The sequence below is a fragment of the Hemiscyllium ocellatum genome, chromosome 19, assembly GCF_020745735.1.
Source record: "Hemiscyllium ocellatum isolate sHemOce1 chromosome 19, sHemOce1.pat.X.cur, whole genome shotgun sequence".
NCBI lineage: Eukaryota > Metazoa > Chordata > Chondrichthyes > Orectolobiformes > Hemiscylliidae > Hemiscyllium > Hemiscyllium ocellatum.
In genome coordinates, this window is record NC_083419.1 from 66,880,419 (window position 1) to 66,903,834 (window position 23,416).

Sequence of the window (23,416 nt, forward strand, 5' to 3'; positions counted from 1 at the left end):
TCCGGCCTATCACCCTCACCTTGACCTCCTTCCACCTATCACATCTCCATCGCCCCTCCCCCAAGTCCCTCCTCCCTACCTTTTATCTTAGCCTGCCTGGCACCGTCACCTCGTTATCACACTAAAAAGTACTTTTTAAAAGGTTGTGAGTTTTCCCAATGTAGTGATGGTATCATGGTCAATAAGGTAGAATATGAGTTACCTGATTGGGGCTGTTAATCTGATTTATTCAGGGAGCCTTGGCAGACAGATAAAAACAGGAGTGTCAGACATCCTGACACTCTGAGGAAGCTGGATCAGTGTGAAGGACTTTTCTTATGTAAAGAAGGGCTCTGGCCCGAATCGTCGAATTTCCTGTTCCTTGGATGCTGCCTAACCTGCTGTGCTTTAACCAGCAACACATTTTCAGCTCTAATCTCCAGCATCTGCAGACCTCACTTTTTACTCAACTATGAAGAGAGGCTGGATAAGTTTGGGTTATTTTTTCTAGAGCAGAGAAAGTTGAGGGGGTTACTGATAGTGGTGAATAAGATAATGAGGGGCATGGATAGGGTGAATAAAAAACAGCCTTTCCCCAGGTTGAAGGATCAATTGCAAGGACGCATTATTTTAAAGTGAAAGGCAAGAGGTTTTCAGGGGATATGAAGAAAAGCCTTTCAAACCACAAGGTTGTGGGGGTCTGCAATGCAGTGCCTGAGAGGGTACTTGAGGTAGGTGAAATAACTCCAAGAGGTCACCAAATCACCCTTTTCTTTACATAAGAAAAGTCCTTCACACTGATCCAGCTTCCTCAGAGTGTCAGGATGTCTGACACTCCTGTTTTTATCTGTCTGCCAAGGCTCCCTGAATAAATCAGATTAACAGCCCCAATCAGGTAACTATTATTCTACCTTATTGACCATGATACCATCACTACATTGGGAAAACTCACAACCTTTTAAAAAGTACTTTTTAGTGTGATAACGTTCAATGTTCTAGGCCTATTGCAGGAAAGAGTAGGTAGTAGCATCTTTTTGGTGGTACAGACTCAGAGGGCCAAGGGGCCTCTCTTGTACTGTATGATTCGAATGTTGTAGCGTAGCAAACTATAATCTTTAAGACCCCGTGCCATGAAAACCTGTAGGTACAAATAAAGGAGAAATAGGTCTGTTTGTCTGTGTGATTCAAATTATTTATTCTTGAGATATGAGCATCATTGGCCAACATTTGTTACCTGTCCCTAATTGCCCTTGAACTGAGTGGCTTCCAAGGCCACTTCATTGCGTAGCTAAAAGCTTGGAATCTGGAGTCACATGAATGCCAGATTTCTTTCCCTAAAAGGATACCAGAGAACCAGATGTACTTTTTTTGACATTCAGTGATAATTTTATTTTTGCCATGGTTCTAATTGCAGTTTTATCAATTGAAATTAAATTCCATTAGTTACCATGGTGGGATATGAACCCATATGTTTAAAGAATTAGCCGGGACCTTTGGATCACAAGTGCACTGATATTGCCACCAAACCACTATCTTCTTAAAGTTCTGAGTGCCCTCAGTACGTTATACAGCCTTTTCTGTCATTTAAAGAATGATGACCCCTTACTAATAAATTAAGTGGTCCAATGTACTAAATTACTTAACATTGTTACTGTCATCCTACAGCAATCCCACTGGGAATTATTGTCATTCACGGAGATTGTGACCTAGAGACTTGTCGCAGGTATATCGACCGACTACAGGAGGTAAGATATAGATCTATGAGAACTTCATCTTGTGGCGATGTCAGTGACATGTATATCCATTTTCAGGCTTTAATTGACGAATATAGTGAGCACAATACGGCTGGATATTTGTAAAATGGTCGAGCTTATTGCACCATAACGGGTGTTTGTCCTGTTGGCCACAGGTGTTGTAAATTAGGGAAGAACACCGTGGGGCGGCATGGTGGCTCAGTGGTTAGCACCAAGGACCTGCGTTCGATCTCAGCCTCAGGTGACAGTGTGGAGTTTGCACATTCTCCCTGTGTTTGCGTGTGTTTCCTCCAGGTGCTCCAGTTTCCTCCCACGGTCCAAAGATGTGCAGGTCAAGTGAATTGGCCATGCTAAATTGCCCATAGTGTTAGGTGCATTAGTCAGAGAGAAATGGATCTGGGTGGGTTACTCTTTGGAGGGTCGGTGTGGACTGGTTGGGCTGAAGGGCTTGTTTTCCCCAACCTGTCTGACTAGAGACAGAAAGCAGCATTTCCAAGATGGCCTGACAGTGATTTATTGAGGGTGATGATTGTGGCTTGTGTTCTATCAGAATCCTTCAGTCAGCATCATATTTTGGAGTCATCAACACTAATGTCTACAGGTCTTGTCATTGAATGTATTTGGCAAGGCCTTTGTGCACTTTGAAAATCTTTTTCCCAGCACTGATTTTTCTGTTTGCTATCCAGGACTTTTACCCATCAACACCCGATGGACACCGAATTCATTACCAGGTAAGGCTGGCCTGATATAAATGCTTGAGGATGCCCTTGAATGTGTATATTAAGCATTTGCCTTCTCTTGCTTCTGTCCTGAGGACTTGGTGATGTCTTCAACTCTGTTAAGTACAGCTTGGTATTGGAAATGCTGCAGAGATGGTTGTATATGGCAGCTCTGTGTTTAAAACCAATTGCATGTTTCTCCTGATACAATCATACTGCACTCATCTTTGCTTACAATCGTTGGCATGGGAGACTTCCCATGCTTCTGCAGCACTGAACAAGGCTCATGGCTGGCAGGAGGACAGGTGCAGGAGGTGAAAGTGAAGGTGAACGAGAGAAAAGGAGATTGGTAGTTTAGATTTGGAAAACTGGGAGATACCACAATAACTGAAATGGAGGAGGAGTGCTAATGTTCACTAACAGTGTGGAGAGTGCCAGATTTCTTCAATAATGTGGAGAGAGATGGTGCTCACTAATAGAGTGGAGAGAACCAATGGCCACTGATGGTGAGAACAATTCCAGTGTAACATTTGCATCACACAAATGCCAGGCAATTACTATCTCAAATAAGAGATTATCTAATCATCACCCCTGATATTTAATAGTGTTAATGAATGAATGAACTTCAATGAATCCCTGCACTTCCAACATCCTGGGGATTATCTTTGTCCAGGTACTCAACTGCACTTGCCACATAAAAACAGTGGCTGCAAGAGGAAGTCACGGGCTAGGAGAGCCTATCCACCATTAAAAGGCCCAAGTCAGGATGGAATGCTTACCACTTGGCTAGATAAATGCAGCTCCAGTAAGACTCAAAACATTTGACGCCATCCAGGACAAAGCAGCCTGCTTGAATGGCATCTTATCCACAAGCATCCACTTCCTCCACCACCAATGCTCAGTCGCAACATTTTGTACTATCTGCAAGATGCACTGCAGAAATTCATCAAAGATCCTTCTGGAGCACCTTCTAAAACCTATAACCACTTCCAACTAGGAGAAAAAGGACAGCAGATATATGGGAACACTATCACTTGCATGCGGACTTGGAGATAGATTGCTGTTTCTTGGCTTTCACTTGGCTGGGTCAAAATCCTGGAATTCCCTTCCTCAGGGTATTGTGGTTCAACATAGACTGTATTGGTTCAAGAAGGCTCCCCAACATCTTCTCAGGGGCAACTGGGGATGAGCCAGTGTCCCACGGGGTTTAAAATGTGTTCAGTGACTGTAATGAGAGTTCTAATGTTCACTGACAGTGACGAGTCTGTGTGTGCAGAAGGATAGGGGGTATAAAGAGAGTCAATAAGGAGAGGATCAGCTTTCATTTGTTTCTAAGTAGCTGTGCCTTTGGAAGGTCAAGTCCTCATGGCAGATCAGTGATGATAACTGGAGGTCACAGTGGGCTCAGTGAGTGTGCATGCCAGTGGGTATTATGCTTGTCAGTGGAAGACCACCCCCATACTGCCAACAGCCCATATGAGAAGCAGGTTTTGTTGAGATGAGGTGAGGGGAAGGCAACAGTGAGACCTTTTGAGTCTTCTTTCCCTGTTTAATATGAGCATGGCTGATGATCTGACTCAGTCCCTTGCTCCTGCTTTCTCCCTAACACCTTAAGAAACCAAGACCTATAAATAGAGAGATGGGAGAGGAGCACTTCACTGGTCACACTGATGATGTTACCGTGTATGGTGACGAAACGTCTGAAAACAAACCTTCAAGCTCAGAAGCTAACTTACATACTTACCCTTTTATCCCTTTAGCTCTAAGAACTATAACTCCTTGAAAATATTAAATGTTTTGGCTTAACCTTAATCTTGCTTTATATATCAGTGAATTCCACAGGCTGAGCACTCACTGGGTGAAGGAATCTCTCCTCATTTTAAATGTCCTACCCACTATCTTTAAACTGTGACTCCTGGTTCTGGACACGGGAACAATGGAAACATCCTTCCTGCATTTATTCTGTCGAGGTCTGTTTGAATTTTATAGGCTTCTATGAGATCGCCTGCTCATTCTTCTAAACTCCAGTGAATTTAATCCTAACCAATCAAGTCTCTCTTCATATGTCAGTTCTCCTAGGCATCAGTCTGGTAAGCCTTCATTGCAATCCCTCCATAACCAGAACCGCCATTTTCAGATAAGGAGACCAAAAATGTGCACAGTGCTCTAGGTGTGGTCTCACCACTGCCCGGTGCAACTGCAGCAAGATATCCCTATTCCTATACTCAAATTGTCTCACTATGAAGGCCAATATATCATTTGCTTACTTCACTGCCAGCCATGCCTGCATGCTTACTTTCAGTGACTGTTGTGCAAGGGCTCATCTCATTGCACCTTCGTGTTTTTGCGACAAATGGGAATAACCTCCCATTTATCATATTATACTTCATCACTCACTCAATGTGTCCAAATCACATTGAAGTATCTCTGCATCCTCCTCACAGTTTACCCTCCCACCTAGCTTTGTGTCAGCTGCAGAATTAGAGATATTACATTTTGTCCCCTCATCTGAATCATTAATGTATGTTGTGAATAGCTAAGGTCCAAACTCTCATCCCTATGACACCTTACTATTGACTGCATGCTGCTCAGAAAAAGATTGGTTTCTTCTTACTCTTTGTCTCCTATCTGCCAACCATTTCGCTATCCATGTTCATACACTACCCCCAATCCCATGTGTTTTAATTTTACATGCCAGTCTCTTATGTGAACCTTTATCAACAGCTTTCTGGAAGTCCAAATAAATTGCACCTTCTGGTTTACTTTGTCAACTTTACTAATTGCATGTTTGAAAATTTTCAGTTGATTGGTCAAGCACGATTACCTTTCTGTAAGTCCATGTTAACTTGCTATAACCCTGTCATTGTTTTCCAAGTGGTCTGCTGTTAAATATTTTGTCATGAACTCTAGCATTTTCTCTCCCACTAATGTCAGGCTAACTGGTCTATAATTCCTAGTTTTCTGTATAGCTCCTTTTTAATAGTGGGATCACATCAGCTACCCTCCAATCCATAGGGTCTGTTCCAGAGTCTATAGAATCATGGAAAATGACCATCAATGCATCCATTATTTCTTGGGCCACTTTTTAAATCACTCTGGGATGTGGATTTATCCCTGGGGATTTGACAATCTTTAATCCTGTTGATTTGCTCAGCACCATTTCCCTCCTAATACTGATTTCTTTTGGCTTCGCCCCGTCACTAGACCATGCATTTCCCAACATGTTTGAGATTTTGTTTGTGCATCCCTTTATGAAGAGAGAACCAACATGTGTACTTAATTGGCCTGCCATCTCTTTGTTCCCCATTATAACTTCCCTGTTTCTGACCATCGGTGACCTACACTTGTCTTCACTAATCTTTTTCTCTTTGCATACCTTAGATACATTACATTCACTTCTTTCATCTAAGTGATTAATACAGATTGTAATTAAATGAGGCCCAAGCTGTGGCACTCCTTTCAGTGCAATCTTCCCAATATTCATTTATCTTGCTCTTTGTTTTCTAAAATTAATTGGATCAATTGTAACTATTATTAAGGTGATTTAATGATTCATATCAATTAGTCTTATAAGCAGTTCATTTTGTCATTCTTCAGAGAGGATGACAGACAAAATATCTGCTCCTGATCATTTGGAAGTATATTGTTACAGTCCTTCCCTGTTTGCACTATCACAGAGTGAGATATAGCAAAGGTGTCAATCCCTGTTAACAATGCTAAGGTTGCCAGCGGAGCCTCCAATATCATGGGACCTACAACAGACTCAAAGTGGACACAATTTCTTTGTTGTTTGTCTTCAATTTTTCAGACATTGAGTTTTTCTTTATTTTCAGGACAGCGACTCTTCCCAACGCCGGATGTTGTCTTCGCAGAATCTTTCTTCCAAATGGTGCTTCCTCGACTGTGAGTAGCCACAGATGAACTGCAATAGCAATGTTATCCCTCAGCCTTCGTTCTTGTTCTTCTCACACCTGTGAGTAAGACTTGCACCATCAAAAGGATCAATTGTTCTTCATTCATTATCATTAGCAATCCATTAATGAGGAGCACACCATTAGTAGGGTGCCATGTTTTCCATTCATGCCATTATTGAGGTTTGCATTATCAATATTTTTCTTCTCTATTCCTTAATCGTGAAAAACAGTCAACAGTACCATTTGGAGCTGAGTATAATGACTGCCTACATTTTTTTTTACTTGAGTAGCTTCCTCCACTGATGTACCCACAATTAATATATTCCAAGGCTTAATGTAATCCTCCATATTAATCTGCTTGGAACACTAATACAGCCCATACAATTGCTTCGCCGAGCTATTCAGATAATACTCATCCTTGAGCGCTGGGTCCACCCCAGTGACTACTATTAATGTGTCCTTGAACAACATTGCCTTCCACAAACATTATCCCAAACAGACTCGGGCCCAAATGCTAATGCACCTTTCAGACTCTGATCTGATTCCATATCAGGGCATGCCCACAGAGATTATCTGTCGTACAGCTAATGTACCAATGTGCTTTGAATGTTAATGCAGAGAAAATCATCTAGTGACCTGCATAGCCACAGATTTGGAAGACCAAGCACACCATGAGACTTGATACAAATTTGTCTTCACCTGTCAGTTTGAGGTCTGATACATGAATGGGGCTGGGTTGCTATTTGCTGTATTAGTTTGGGAAACAAGGGGAAGGCCTAGTGGTATTTTTGCTGGATTATTAATCCTGAGACCCAGCTATGGGGATGTGGGTTTGAATCCTCCTTTGGAAGATGGAGGAATTTAAATTCAATATATTAAAAAAAATCTGAAATTGAGTCTAACGATGACCAAGAAACCATTGTCACCTGGGGTGAGGTCAGGCAAGTGTGGTTGGTGCAGATTTGGGTCAGTGGTGAGCAGGTTCTGATTCCTCTAACTGTTCCTGAGTAACTGGGTCAGAACTGTCCAAAGGGTGCAACTCTGACTTAGAATTGTAAACTTTTTTGTTGTGTTCCGGATGCTTGAAGTTTAACCTTCCTAGATTGTTCCTGAGTAGTCAGGAAAATCGGAAAACTCATCTGGTTCATTAATATCCTTTAGGGAAGGAAACTTCTGTCCTTCCCTGTTCTGGCCCACATATGACTCTCAGTCAATAGCAATATGCTTAATCCTTAACAAGTCTGTGCAGCAATTAGAAGTGGGCAATAATTACTGGCCTGACCATTAAAGCCCACGTCTCGTGAATGAATTTTTAAAAAAACTATAAAAACCAGGATATAGAGACGGGGTTCTGATTGTTTTGGACGGTTAATCCAACTATGGGGTGAGTGATAGGGGGGGTTTGGGATGAATCCAGGTTGGCTTTTGGACAAGGAACTTCTATTTCTGGTGCTCAGGCAGTGCGGAGAAGGCTGGATTCAGTCCTTCATGATGTCTTTTCATGATACCAGCTTTCCTGCGCACTTAAATCTTCAAAATCTATAACATGTTTATATGAAATGCCTCTTCAATTTTTCCATAGGTGTCACATGATATTGTGAAAGTGTAAAACTAAAATAGGGAAACAACCGTCCAGCTGAGACTTTGTTGAATCCATACTGTAATGCTGGACATCACAATTTCACCCCATCATTCCTTCCACTTCTCTCTTTGTATTCAAGAGAATATATCCTGCCAAAATAATTTTAAAAGCGCAGTAAATTTAAAGGAAGGACACTTTGTGTCTTTTAGTTTATTTCTAAAATGTTTCTTTACTAGTTTTTTTTTCTACTGTCGCTTTTTTCTGGTTCCCACCTCTGATTCCGGCCTCTGGTTTCTGTCTTTGTAAGTCTTACCTGTGATTCTGTCGGTACTCTTAACTTTAAGCTTCATTATATTTCTCAAACTGTGACTTCAGTCTTTGAGGCTGGGCTTCACATTTGTTTTCACCTCTTTCTATCTCTGCAGCAACTTCTCTGGACCGCTTCTACCGTATTGACAGAGCTCAGGTATGAGACGTGAGCTGGCAGCACCCATGTTATTGCCACTTGCTTTTTAGTATGATTCATGCAATCATATCACTCTGAGTTATCTGGATCATGCCATAAAGTTAAATAAATCACTTTGTAATGAGTGGCCAAGCAGGTGGGTAAGTGGAGGAGAGTAATTCAGGGTGTGATATGATAATGATATTTTGTGAGAGGGGGAGTAAGATTACTAGGGAGACAAGTCAGGAAATTGCAGGGGTGGGAGATGGCTTGCATCCAACAGGTATGAGATTCTTGCTCCCTGTGTGGATGAGGAAGAGGACTGCTGGGAGAATGAGCCAGCTGACCATGGCACCATGGTACAGAAGGCCATTCAAGAGGGAGGAATCAAAAACCCAAGTGGTGGTTATAGAGGATTCTTGTAATTAAGAGGTTAGATAGTATCCTTTGCAAGCTGGATTGGGAGTCCCGCATAGTGTGTTTTCTGCCCGGTGCCAGGGTGAAGGATATTTCATCATTTTCATTTAGATTAGATTACTTACAGTGTGGAAACAGGCCCTTCGGCCCAACAAGTCCACACCGACCCGCCGAAGCGCAACCCACCCATACCCCTACATTTACCCCTTACCTAACACTACGGACAATCTAATCTAATCTAATCTAATCTTTGGACTGTGGGAGGAAACCGGAGCACCCGGAGGAAACCCACGCAGACACGGGGAGAACGTGCAAACTCCACACAGTCAGTCGCCTGAGGTGGCAATTGAACCTGGGTCTCTGGCAGATGGAATACAATGTTAATAAATGTGAAGTCATACATTTTGGTAAGAGTAATAATAAAAAAGATTATTACATGAATGGTAAGAAGTTGCAGTATGTTACTATGCAGAGGGACCTGGATGCCCTTGTGTATGAATCACAGAAGGTTGATCTGCAGGTACAACAAGTAATTAGGAAGGCAAATGGAATTTTGTTCTTCATTGCTGAAAGGGGTTGAGTTTAAAAGCAGAAAGGTTGTGTTGCAGCTGTACAGGGTGCTGGTGAAGACACACCTGGAGTACTGTGGCAGTTTTGGTCTCCTTACTTGAGAAAGGATGTACTGGAGGGATGCAGAGGAGGTTCACTAGGTTGATTCTGGAGTGGAGGGTGTTGGCTTTGAGGAGAGACTGTGTAGTTTGGGATTGTATTCATTGACATTCAGAAGAATGAGGGGGGATCTCATAGAAGCATGTAAATTTGATAAAATAGAAGTAGATAGGATGTTTCCACTGGCAGGTGAAGCTAGGACAAGAGGGCATAGCCTCAAGATTCGAGGGAGCAGATTTAGAACTGAATTGAGAAGGAACTTCTTCACCGAAAGGGTTGTTAATCTTTGAAATTCCTTGCCCAGGGAAGTAGTTGATGCTACTTCAGTAAATACTTCTCAAGCTAAGGTAGATTTCTTTTGAAAAATAAAGGAATTAACGGATTCGGTGAGAGCACAAGTAAATGGAGCTGAGTCCATGAAAAGATCAGCCATGATCTTATTGAATAGCAGAGCAGGCTCGAAGGGCCGGACGGCCTACTCCTACTCCTAGTTCTTATGTTCTTATTCACAGTGGTAAGTTCGATTTATACCTGGTACTCAATGAGCAGGGCAGCAACTGACCACTGTATCTGTGGATGTGGGCTATCCTTCTCTCTGAATATTGGTTGGCATGTTGAAGGTGTGGTCATGTAATGTTCAGTTACTATCTGTCAGGTTTTGTTATCTGTGTGCTTTTGAGAGACTTAGCCAAGACAAAGTTTCCCCTAGAAAGGAGTGTCTTTGAGTCAGGTTTCTACCCACTCTTCTAACAGCTGTGTTATTTCTCCATAGCAGCCTTTATGTGATTGGTTTCAAAATATATTTGGTGGATGAGGCACTGCCAGGTGATATGGTTTGTTTCAAGTTCTTCCTATGTTTTAATGTTGGGAAACCCAGCGTTGAGTAGTTCTTCAGTGAAGTTTTTTTTATTAATAATGGATATCACATGATTTGATCCCAATGGAGCTATTTCTGACCATGGAGGGATGGCTATTGATGAAGCAGCTGAAGGCATTTGGACGTGATGCCAAGGAACTGTACCAGAGATGTTATGTGACTGAGATGACTGACCTATGACTCCAACCAGCAGAGAGTTTGGTTTTTTTTCCTGATCCTCATTAACTCCAGTTGTCCTAGGGCTCCTTGATGTCACAGTAGAATGTCATATCAGACTTCAATCACTTTACCATCTAACTGGAGCTGAATTAGCATCTGCATTACAGGGGTATAAACCAGACGTTGTATTAAAATCAGTATGCAAACTTTAAAGATTGGTGAGACTTCCCTGCAAATCACCAATGCCTCCTGTTAATCATCTACTGCGTAGTCATGTGAATACTTTGGAAAGGACAGAGGGAAAAAGTGACAGGAAAAAAACTTCAGCCTAAGAAGGAAATCTATCTTCTGATAAATTCCTCTCCATCTCCTTCAGAAGCTTAACATACTACCCCAGTTCAAAATATGATGCTAAAAGCAGATCATGCAGCATCCGAGGAGCAGGAGAGTCGACGTTTTGGGCATTAGCCCTTCATCAGGCATGACAGGGGAGAGGATCAAAGTAGCTGGGAAGGCAGTAGGTAGATACAGGTTGGGGGGTTGGTGGTGGTGATTGAGACAGGTCGGTAGGGAGAGTAGATAGGTGGGAAGGTAGATGGACAGGTCAAGAGGGTGGTGCCAAATTGGAAGGTTGGATCTGGGATGAGGTAGAGGGAGGGGAGATTTGAAAACTAGTGAAGTTGATGTTGATGGGTCCCAAGGTGCACAATGAGGCGTTCTTCCTCCAGTCGTTGGGTGGCTTGGATTTGGTGGTTCAGGAGGCCCAGGACTTGCATGTCCTTGGTGGAGTGGGAGAGGGAGTTGAAGTAGTCGGCCACGGGACGGTGGTGGTGTTTGATGCGTGTGTCCCAGCGATGTTCTCTGAAATGTTCTGCGAGTTGGCATCCTGTCTCCCTAATGTAGAAGAAACCTCCGCTATGTCTGCTCCCAGGAGGAGCAATTCCACTCCAGGACATCCCAGATAGCTGCCTATTTCCAGAATGACAATTTCCCCTCCCACATGGTCAACAATGCCCTCCAGCGCATCTCCTTCACTGCTCACTCCTCTGCCCTTGAACCTCACCGTAACAAAGATAGAACACCCCTGGTCCTCACCTTCCACCTCACTAATATCCGAATATAGCGCATTATCCTTCACCATTTCTACAACCTACAATCAGACTCCACTACCACCCTGCCAGTATTCCGCAGAGACCATTCCCTCCATGACTCCCTCGTTAGGTCCATGCCCTGCACCAACCCAACCCTCCACACCCAGCACCTTCCCTTGCCGCTGTAATAGGTGTAAAATCTGCACCCACACATCTCCCCCTCACCTCCGTCCAAGATCCCAAAGGACCTTTTCATAGAGATTTTCCTACACCTCCGCCCACCTCATCTACTGTGTCTGTTGCTTATGATGTGGTCTCCTCAGTATCTGGGAGATAGAACACCAACTTGCGGAGTGTTTCAGGGAACATGTCGGGGACACATGCACCCAACAACCCCACCACCTTGTGACCAACCACATCAACTTCCCCTCCCATTCCACCAAGGACATGCATATCCTGGGCCATCTCCACTGCCAAATCCAAGCCACCCGACGACTGGAGGAAGAACGCCTCATCTTCTGCCTTGTGACCTTTCAAACACATGGCATCAACGTCAACTTCAACACCAGTTTCCGTATCTCCCCTCCCCCCACCTGATCCCAGATCCAATCGTCCAACTCAGCATCACCCTCTTGACCTGTCCCACCTGTCCATCTTCCTTCCCACCTATCCGCTTCACCCTCCCCACTGGCCGATCTCATCAACCCCCGCTTGCATCCACCTATCACCTTCCCAGCTACCTTCTCCCCAGCTCCACCCCCACCCTCCTATTTATCTCTCAACCTCCTTTCTCCATTCCCCCACATTCCTGATCAAGGGTTTATGCCCGAAATGTTGACCTTCCTATTCCTCGGATGCTGCCTGACTTGCTGTGCTTTTCCAGCTCCACACTTTCCGATTCTGACTCTCCAGCAGCTGCAGTCCTCACTTTCTCCATGATACTACCTCAGTCAAGGTTGAAATCAAGCATTTGAAATGCAGTTGGTGGTTAAACCACTTATTTAATATTATTGGAATTTGTACAGTGCCGATTATGAAACACTATAGTTTAAAAAACAAGATAGGCTGAGTAAAAACAACAGCCTAGAATTTGGTTGCAATTGGTCATCCAGCCTCTTTCTTCTGGAGTTACTCCTTAAACACATTTACATATGATCAAACACCATTTGCTGCCAGGTAGTACCTCGAGTATTGATGAAAAAAAATCCTGTTGATGCATTCCATCTTTCAATTGTGATCCATGTAGGTACCAACAATATAAGTAGAAAGATGAAAGAGGTTCTGCTGAGAAAATATGAGCAGCTGGATCTACATTAAAAGCAGAACCAAAAAGGTGGTAATCTCTGGATTACTACATGAGCCACAAGCAAATTGGCACAGGGTCATCAAGAATAATGAGTTAAATGCGTGTGTCAAGGATTGGGAGATCGGTGTGGGAGAAACACTGACATCATTACTAGGGAAAGAACTGTCCCAATGGGACAGGTTCCACCTGAAACATATGCGTCCAGAAATCTTGGTTTGGGGGGGTGTGCATAGGTGCGGAGAGGAAGCACAGAAGAAATTCATCCAAGAAAGAAGAAACAAATGAAGGGGTGGATGAGGTAAGTGTGGCTGATGCGGGAAGTCAGGGATAACATAAAAGCAAAGGTAAAAGCATACAATTTGGTGGAATGGAGAGCCAGAGGATTGAGAAGCTTTTAGAGGTTAATTAAAAATGCAAGGGGTGATGGTGATGGTGGTGGTTTGGGGAACGGTTGGGGTCAGGGGGGTGGGATATGAGTGAAGATGAAATGTGACACTAAGCTAGCTCATAATATAAAAGATGAGTGGCATAGTTTTTTTGGATATCTAAAAGATAAAAGAGAGATGTTGTGCTGCTGGAAAATGAGGTTGGAGAAATTATAATGAGCAACAAAGAAATAATGGAGGATCTGAATATGTACTTTACACAGGAGGCTGCTAAATAAGAGAAGGTATTTAAGAGCAAGATATTAGTGTGATACAGGATTGGCTGACTGTCAGAAGGCAGAGAGAAGGAATCTTCTTCAAGATGGCAGTCACCAACTAGTGGAGTTCCACAGGGGTTAGCGACGCAACCATAACAATTTACATCAGCATCTGGACGAAGAAACTGAGGGCATTGTTGCTAAGTTTACAGATGACACAAAGATACGTGGAAGTGTTGTGGAAGTGGGGAAGCAGCAGGAGGACTTGGACAGGCTAGGAGAATGGGCAAATAAGTGGCAGATGGAATACAATGTGGGAAGCTTTAAGGTTATACACTTTGGTAGGAAGAACAGGCATAAGCTATTTTATAAACAGGGAAGGACTTTAGAAATCAAAAGCACAAAAGGACTTGGGAGTCCTGGCTCAGAACTCTCTTAAGATTAACATGCAAGTTCAACTGGTGGTCAGGAAGTCAAATGCAAGGTTAGCATTCATTTGAAGAGGACTAGAATATAAGAGCAGAGACGTACTGTTGAGTCTCTATAAGGCACCGGTCAGACCTTATTTGGAATATTTTGAGCAGTTTTGGGCCATATATTAAAGGAAGGATGTGTTAGCATTGGAGGGGGTCCAGAGGAAGTTACAAGACTGGGGATCCTGGGGATGAAGGGCTTGTTGTATGAGGATCAGTTGAGTGCTGTGGTTTTGTACACAATGGAGTTTAGAAGGATGGATTGATTGGGATCTGATTAAAAGTTACAGAGTGAAGGCCTGGACATAGTGGATAAGGAGAAGATGCTTTCACTAGTAGGAGAGACTAAGATCAGTGGATTAATCTGTGGAACTTATTGCCATAGAGGGCTGTGGAGATCAAGTCATTGAGTATAATTAAGGCAGAGAGAGTTTCTTGATTGGTAAGAGAATCGGGGTTACAGGCAGAAGAAAGGGGTTGAGAAACATACTAATAAAAAGTGAGGTCTGCAGATGCTGGAGATCAGAGCTGAAAATGTGTTGCTGGTTAAAGCACAGCAGGTTAGGCAGCATCCAAGGAACAGGAACTTCGACGTTTCGGGCCAGAGCCCTTCATCAGGCTCTGGCCCGAAACGTCGAATTTCCTGTTCCTTGGATGCTGCCTAACCTGCTGTGCTTTAACCAGCAACACATTTTCAGCTGAGAAACATACTAGCCATGATTGGATGATGGAGCAGACTCAACAGGCCAAATGCTGCTACCATTTCTTATGGTCTTATCTTGCACTCACCTGGACAGATTTCGTGGAATACCAAAACTCAATGGGAACAACAATTTATATTGTATCACGTATAATGCTCAAATTCTGTCAGGGATCAATTTATTTAAATTATCATCTTTTTGAAAACGAAATGTGATAACTAATTCCTTGATAAGGAGAGTGGCTACTTGATCAAGTCTTTGCAATAGCTGAAAATAGGTTTATGACAAAAAGTAAGCATTTCAATCAGAGTGCCATTCTGCTACCTGTAGATTTTCAATAAGTAAAATTTATTTTTATCACCAAATAAATGCATTTATTAGTTAAATTGGTGAGAAATGTTCTTAATTTATTAATAAATAGTATAATAATTGACTTTGAAAAAGTAGCATGCAAAGTGATTACCATAACTTTTGGAGTCTCCTTGAAGGTTGCAAACTAGTGGAATTTGTATAGATGATTAATTTATCCTGGGGTTGTAGGGAAAGGGCCATCTGGCTACAGTGCCACATATTAAACTACTGGAAAATCAATTGCCATGGAATGTAGTTTGTGCTTTGAATTCATCTCCCGTGGTTGAAACAGAAACTGCATTGGGATCTGGCATAGGTTTTCCTGAACTATTGTCAGTATTCGGGAGTCTGGCTGAGTATATTCAAACTACTGTAGTCCCCCTTTACTCACGGGGGATATGTTCCAGGACCTACCGTGGAAGCCAGAAACCACAGATAGGAGTGAACCCATTCAATTAAATGGGAAACGTACCTTCCCAGCAGCCTCTGGTCCATGGTTCTGGAACATTCCCTGTAATATGTTCCAGCTGCAGAAAAACATAGGTAATTGAAACCACGGAAATCAATTCCGTGGATACGGGAGTTGCCCTGTATTCATTTTAGTGGTTCTGAAGTGCAGTGTAGTTATTAATTAATTATGGAATGTAATTATCGATCATGAACAATAATTAACTGAGCTTTAAGGATATCATTGTCAATAATGACTTAATAATTAAGAATACTAGAAAGAATAGATCCCTAATGAATAATTGATTGTTAATAGTTAAGAGAATTTTAAGATATGAATGGTTTTCCACTTTTCCTCAGGAGCATCTCCACTTTGTAACAGAAGTGGCTCAAGATGAACTTTTTATTCTGGATCCAGAGATAGTTGCCATACAGAAAACTGGAACAGCCCCTGGAATGCCAGACCTGGTGGTGGATCCACCTCAAGGGTAAGCTTTCTGCTCGGCCCCATGAACCAACCTTCAATCGATAATTCGTTTCTTCCTCCCAATTTTGTTCAACCCATCCATTTTCATGGACAGTGGTGTTATGGGAGCCACTCTGCATCTCTCCAATCTGGCCATTTCTTTCAGCTTTTGGCTATACATTTTCGAGGCTCTTTGATCATGGAAGCAATCACAACTAAACCCTACCTTGACACCCTGGCAGATATTTTCCAACATTCATGACTAATTTTCACCTTCATAACCTCCAAGCTTATTAAGGTCAGTCAGTAAATAGGATTCACCTGTCTACTGGGCAGTATTAACTGAGCTTCAACAGACCAGGAGTGGAAACTTAGATCTTCCTACAGTGTTTAGTTCAGCTGATGAATAACCATCTGTGCGATCTCAGAAGCTCTGGGGAATGAGGGAGACTTTTCTCATTTTTTTCACAATATGTAAGCATCACAGCCTAGGCCAGCATTTATTCCTCATCCTTTATTAACAATCCCCAGTTTCCCTTGAGAAGGTGGTGGTGAGCTAACTTCTTGAACCATTATAGTCTATGTCTCATAGGGAGACCCACAATGCCCTGAGGGAGGGAGTTCTAAGATTTTGACCCAGCAATACTGAAGGAATGCCAATATATTTCCAGATCAGGATAGTGAGTGGCTTAGAGGGAACTTGCAGATAGGTATTCCTATGCATCTGTTGCCCTTGTCCATCTGTTAGAAGTGGCCGTGGGTTTAGAAGGTGCTGTCTAAGGAGTCTTGGTGAATTTCTGCAGTTACGTATGCATTGCTTTCACTGCTATGTCATTGATGAAATGGATGAGGGTTGAAGGCAGTGAATGTGGTGCCAGCCAAGCAGATGCTTTGTCCTGAACAGTATTAAGCTTCTTGAGCTATTGGAGCTGCTTTCAGGCAAGTGGGGAGTATTCCATCAGATTCCTGATGCCTTGTTGATCATTCATATACTTTGAGGAGACAGGAAGTGAGGTACATTGTTCCTGAATTTGTAGCCTCTGACCTTTTTTTAGCCACTGTATTTATATGATTAGTCCAATTCAGTTTCTGGTCATTGGTATCCCGCAGGATGTCGATAATAGGGAATTTAGTGATGAGATTGGCTTTGGAAGTAGTGAAGGCTGAAGGGGCATGAGTTAACTGACCATTGTGCCAAGGTACAGGAAGCCAATCAAATCTGGGAATCAACAAGGAATGTGGTAGTGTTAAGGGACAGTATAGAATGTAGAACATAGTACAAGCCCTTTGGCTTGCGATGTTGCACTGACCTGTGGAACCAATCTGAAGCCCATCTAACCTACACTATTCCATTTTCACCCATATGTTTATCCAATGACCATTTAAATGCCCTTAAAAGTTGGTGAGTCTACTACTGTTACAGTAGGGAGTTCCACCCCTCTACTACTCTCTGAGTAAAGAAGCTACCTCTGACATGTATCTATCACTCCTCAATTTAAAGCTGTGTCCCCTTGCGCTAGCCAACACCATCCAAGGAAAAAGGCTCTCACTGTCCACCTTACCTAACCCTCTGATTAGCCTATATGTCCCAATTAAGTCACCTCTTAACCTCCTCTCTAACGAAAACAGCCTCAAGCCCCATTGCCATTCCTCTTAAGACCTTCCCTCCTTAGCAGGCAACATCCTAGTAAATCTCCTCTGGACCTTTCTGAAGCTTCCACATCCTTCCGATAATGTGGTGACCAGCCTATTCAGCCTCTCCATATTGCTCAATATCTCAACCTTGACAACAACCTTGTAAATCTCTTCTGAACCCTTTCAAGTTTCTTTCTTGTGTTGGCAAATGGGACTAGATTAACCTAGGATATCTGGTCAGCATAAACGAGCTGTACATCTCTATGACTCTCCTTGTAGCTCAAAACCTCCTCTAACCCTCAAATATCCTCTGTCACTATGAATATGATAATGATTACATGAGACATGACTGTAGGATGACACAGATTGGGACCTGAATGTTAAAGGGTACTGGACATTCAGGAATGATCCATAGCTAAGAAAAGATGGAGGGGTAACTCTGTTTATTAATACTGGCATTAGCACAATATAGAGGGATGGCCTAAGTTCATGAAATCAGGATTTAGAAGCAGTTTGTGGAGAGATGAGTAATAACAAAGGCAAGAAGTCACTTGTAGGAGTGTTTTTCACACACCCCCCTCCACTCTCTCCAGTAACCATGTGGTAGTATTGAGTGTAAAGATAAAAATGAGAGCCTGTTTAAAAGATACAGTTATAATCATGAAGGATTTTAAAGTACATATAGACTAGAAAAATCTGATGTAGCTTGGATGAGATGTTCATAGAATGTTTTTGGGATAATTTCTTAGAACAGCATTTTTTGGAGATATCTAGAAAATAGGCTATGCTAATTGAATTGTACAACAAAATGGATTAATTAATTAATAATTTCGTAGTGAACAAAACTCCCAGATCTCAGCAATAATAATATAATTGAATTTTACAATCAGTTTGAGGGAAGAAAGAGTGGGTCTCAGATTAGTATTTTAAACTTAACTGAAGGCAATTTTGATGCATGCAAGCAGAGCTAGCTGAAGTGATCTGACAAATCAGGTTAGGAGATAGGCCAATGAAGATGGAGTAGCAGACTTGTAAGTGGATATTTCAGAAAACACACAATAGATAAATTCAAAATGGAAAGAAAAACTCTAGGAGGATTAGAACAGTTGGTCTTGCATCACCCATAGTTAATTAGAACGCTTGAAGATAGTATCAAACCTTCCAGATAAAGCTATAATCGTGCAGTAATAGGAGGTCAAGTTTGAGCATAAGATTAAAAAAAGCAAAGAACAAATAAAAATTCAATAAGGAGGGAATGAGTGAAAGCTAGCCAGAAATAATCATATCAATATCTACAAGAAAAGTAGGAAACTGAATACATAAGTAGGGAGGCTATGCATCAGTTATACAAGGCTCAGGTGAGACCACATCTGTATACTGTGTACATTACTAGTCACCTTATTTATAAATGCGTTGGAAGCAGGTTAGAGAAGGTTACCAAACTAATACGTAGAAAAGGCAAGTTATCTTGAGGAAAAGTTATACAGGCTTTAAAAGATGAAGAGGTGACATGACTAAAACAGATAGAATCCTGAGGGGATTTGATACAGGAAATGTGGAGAGGATATTTCCTCTTATAAGATGATCGATAACTAGGAGTTTATGTTTAAAAATCGGAGATCACTCATTTGAAGAGAGATTAAATCAAATCTTTTTCTCTCAGAGGGTCATTGGTCTTTGGAAACCTATTTCAAAAGGTAGTGGAATCAAAGTCCTTGATTATTTTAAAGGCAAAGGTGGATAGATTCTTATTAAGAAAGTGTGAGAGAAGTTATCAGGGGTAAGTGCAAATGTGAATTTAACATTATAATCAGATCAGCCATGATCTTATTAATGGCATAGCAGTTTGAGAAAGTGAATGGCTTACTTCTGATTTGTATTTTCACATATAATCTGAATCAAGCTGGGGTATTGTGTCTTGAGTGCTAACAACTCTATAATAGCTTAGCTGACTGGTTATTCTTCGTGTGTGAAGATGACAGGTGTTGAGCGAACTGACCAGTAGTTTCTTGCTTTTTAATCTCTTTTCCTTTTTGAATAAAAAAGTTAATTTCACTATTTTCCAATCTAATGAGACTATCTCTGAATCAATGGATTTTGTAAATTCAAAGCCAATGCATCTACTATCTCACTAGCCACTTTGTTTAAGATTCAAGGATGGAGTCCACCAGCGGCTGGACACTTGTCAGCTGTAGCTCCAGCAATTTATTCAGTATCACTTCTTCGGTAATTGTAATTTTTCTGAGTTCCTCTCTCCTTTCCATTTCCCGATTTAGTGCAGGTTCTGGGATGTTACTTGTGTCCTCTAAATCAATGATAAATACAAAATACCCATTCATTTAATCTGTTTCCTTGATTTCCATTATTAAATCTTCAGCCTTGCTTTCTGTAGGATGAATACTCAGTATTTTTTACATTTTAAAATATTTATAGAAACGTCTTATCTGTTTTTACATTTCCAAATAACTTGTACTCGTGCTGGAATTTTTTTCCCCCTTTTAAATTATTTTGGTGATTCTTTCCTCCTTATTAATATTCTGTTCCATCTTCTTTTCTATCAGCTGACTTTGTATAATTATGTGCTTTTCTTTAAGATTGATACTTTCTTTAATATTTTTAGTTAACTACAGATGGTAGGTCCATCCCTTAGAAGTTTTCTTACTTTGTGGAATGTATCCATTCTGTTTATTTGGAAATACTCTTTAAATGTCTGCACTGCATCTCTATTGACCTATCCTTGATTCATTTTAGTTCTGCTTTCATTCACCATAATTACTCTTACTTAAATAGTCTTAGACCCACTCCCCTCTCCCTCAGACAGATGGTAAAATTCAGTCATATGATAAAGTCTCCGCTACCAAGAGACACCTTCATTAATACATCATATCTTATTGCTCAATACCAGTTCTGGTCTGTTCAACCTTTCCTTATATGACAACCTGCCTATTCCAGGTATTAGTCTTGTAATCATGCTCTGAACTACATCCAACACATTTATATCCTTACTTAAATACGGAGGCCAATACTGTGTATAGTACCCTAGATGAGGTTTCACCAATGCCCTGTGTAATTGAAGCATAATTTCACTACTTGCATATTCAATTCTCCTTGTAATAGTTTGCTTTCTGGTTGGCTGCAGAACATGCCGTTTCAAGAAACGATGCTGAAAACATTCTGAGATCTTAATCTAGGCTACCTTTGTCCTTTGTTTTTCCCTGGCAATAACATAGAATAAAATATCTCATGACTATCACCAAAGAGAAAAAAGAAAAAAAACGGAGGAAAATTGATTCAAATGTTGTATTGAAATAAAAAGAAATCCTTTTCAAATTTTCAGCAATACTGAGCTGTGGAATGGCTCCAACAGCAAGTGGATCACAAGTGACAGCTGCGATTCTGAGTCTGGGATACAACACCGGTATCTTGCCAGAGAGACAGAAAGACTGACTCACCAGAAACTCCGGTATAAACTCTTCACATCTAACACAGCCCTTCACCCGATTAACAATTGTGTTCTCTGAATTCTTCTCCACATTCCAGCAAGATTGCCCATACTCCCAATCCTGACAACATTTCTGCAATCCCCATACATAATGAAAACATTCTGCACACTTCTAATCACAACAACTTATCTATACTTCCGGTCAGAACAACATTCTCCATGCTCCCAGTTGCAATAAGACAACCCGACCAACAATCCACAACAGCATTCTTCATACGCCTGATCTTGACAAAATTCCCTAAATCCTTTTTCCAACTATATTCATCACATGCCCGATCCAAAGAAAATTCCAACATTCCTGATTGCAACAACATTCATCACATCCCTCTTCCCAATTGTATTCACCACATTGCTGGTTCTAACAACATTTCCCACATTCTTGATCCTGACAACATATCCTAACCACCTTATCCTGACAAAACCCATGCACTCTTTATCCTAACAAGATCCATATTCTCAATCTGGACAACGACAACCATATTCCTCAACCTGATAGCATTACCCACACTATTGTCCTGATTATATTTCCACACTGACTCCTGACAGCATTCCCCACACTCCAAATCCTAACAATACTCCTTTATCCCTGATATTTTTGCTACCAATGTACTGGGACACTGTACATCTCTACTTTCTGTTCTGTCTGAGGCTATCATGCTGTATCACCTTTGAGCTCTCTGCTCTATATACAATATTTTTCAAGGTCTTTGTGACAGGATCTGTTGCACATGCCTGACTCTCAGAAAATATTTTCTTTGTTCTTCCTTCCTCAGGCCTCCCTCATCCTCCGAGGAAAAAGGTAATTAATTCTTTGATCTGCACATAATAATCCCGCATTCCTGATCATTGGCTGCAGTCTTGGCAATCCCAACAGATTTCTAGACTAGACTAGACTTACAGTGTGGAAACAGGCCCTTCGGCCCAACAAGTCCACACCGACCCGCCGAAGCGCAACCCACCCATACCCCTACATTTACCCCTTACCTAACACTACGGGCAATTTAGCTTGGCCAATTCACCTGACCCGCACATCTTTGTGACTGTGGGAGGAAACCGGAGCACCTGGAGGAAACCCACGCAGACACGGGGAGAACGTGCAAACTCCACACAGTCAGTCGCCTGAGTCGGGAATTGAACCCGGGTCTACAGGCGCTGTGAGGCAGCAGTGCTAACCACTGTGCCACCGTGCCGCCCTGAACTCTCCATGACCACTGCCTTTGGAACATGAGTGTATGTCTGTTTTCCCCGAACTCCTCAGAATCAGACCCTGCTAAGAATTGTTATGGATCACACTAAACCCCCTCAAAATATATCTAGGAGATAGTCAAGGTCCTAAGTTTTATCTTTTGCCAGTCGGGAAGGTAAGTGATTGTTATTAGAGTGGGTGTGTTCTAGGTCCAAGCAAGTTCCTGTGGATTGAAGAGTGAGGCTTTAGCTCAAGAGTCTTTGACAAGGAGGTTGAGTGAAGTGATCACGCCACAGTTGAAGAGGGTGAAGACATGACTGCCAGGCTGGTTCAGTGCGTTACGTGCTTCATGTCAACGACTCTGGTGTGTCTGGCTCGTATAAGTGTGGAAAGTGTGTGCACGTTCAGCTACTGACAGAGCATATTGTAGCACTGATGAAAGAACTCGAGGACCTTAGGCTCATCCAAGAGAACGAGATCTTTCTGGACAAGACCTTCAGCGAGGTTATTACACCAATCGTACCAGAAGAGAGCAGACGTTGAGGAAGGCAGAGAGGAGACCGGTGCAAGAGACCCCGGGGGAAGTACCTGTCAGAAACAAGTCGAATCTTTTGGAAACAGTAGAGACAGATGACACTGCTAGTCCGCGAGGTGGCCAGGTCTGTCAATCAAAAGTTGGTGCAGAGGCAGAGCGGAAGAGTCAGACATCGCACAGAGCCATGGTAATAGGGAACTCGATAGTGAGAGAGGAACTGACTGGGGTTTTTGTTGCAGCAGACGGGACTTAAGGATGGTGTGTTGCCTTCTTGGTGCTAGGGTTAAAGACATCACAGACAGAGTGCAGGAAATCCTCAAGGACAAAGGTGAAGAGCCAGAGGTAGTGGTACATGTCGACACAAATGATGTCGGGAAGAAGAGGAGGGACATACTACAGCGGGACTTCGGAGAACTAGGAAGAAGGCTGAAAAGCAGGATGTCCAAGGTGGTTATCTCCGGTTTGCTTCCAGTTCCTCGGGCTGGTGAAGCCAGAAACGGAGATAATGGGCTTGAACGTGTGGCTGGGGAACTGGTGCAGGAAGCAAGGAGTTAAATTCTTGGAT

General features: G+C 42.1%; 1 protein-coding gene across 1 annotated transcript in view; it reads left to right on the plus strand.

Annotated features, from left to right (window-relative positions):
* dgki (diacylglycerol kinase, iota) overlaps window positions 1-23,416 on the plus strand; it is a 197,505-nt gene that overhangs the window by 143,873 nt on the left and 30,216 nt on the right. Inside the window, exons 22-26 of the mRNA XM_060839555.1 lie at window positions 1,645-1,724; window positions 2,420-2,464; window positions 6,286-6,355; window positions 8,374-8,414; window positions 15,888-16,015. Coding sequence (XP_060695538.1) covers window positions 1,645-1,724; window positions 2,420-2,464; window positions 6,286-6,355; window positions 8,374-8,414; window positions 15,888-16,015 — 364 coding nt within the window. The remainder of the gene's footprint in view (window positions 1-1,644; window positions 1,725-2,419; window positions 2,465-6,285; window positions 6,356-8,373; window positions 8,415-15,887; window positions 16,016-23,416) is intronic.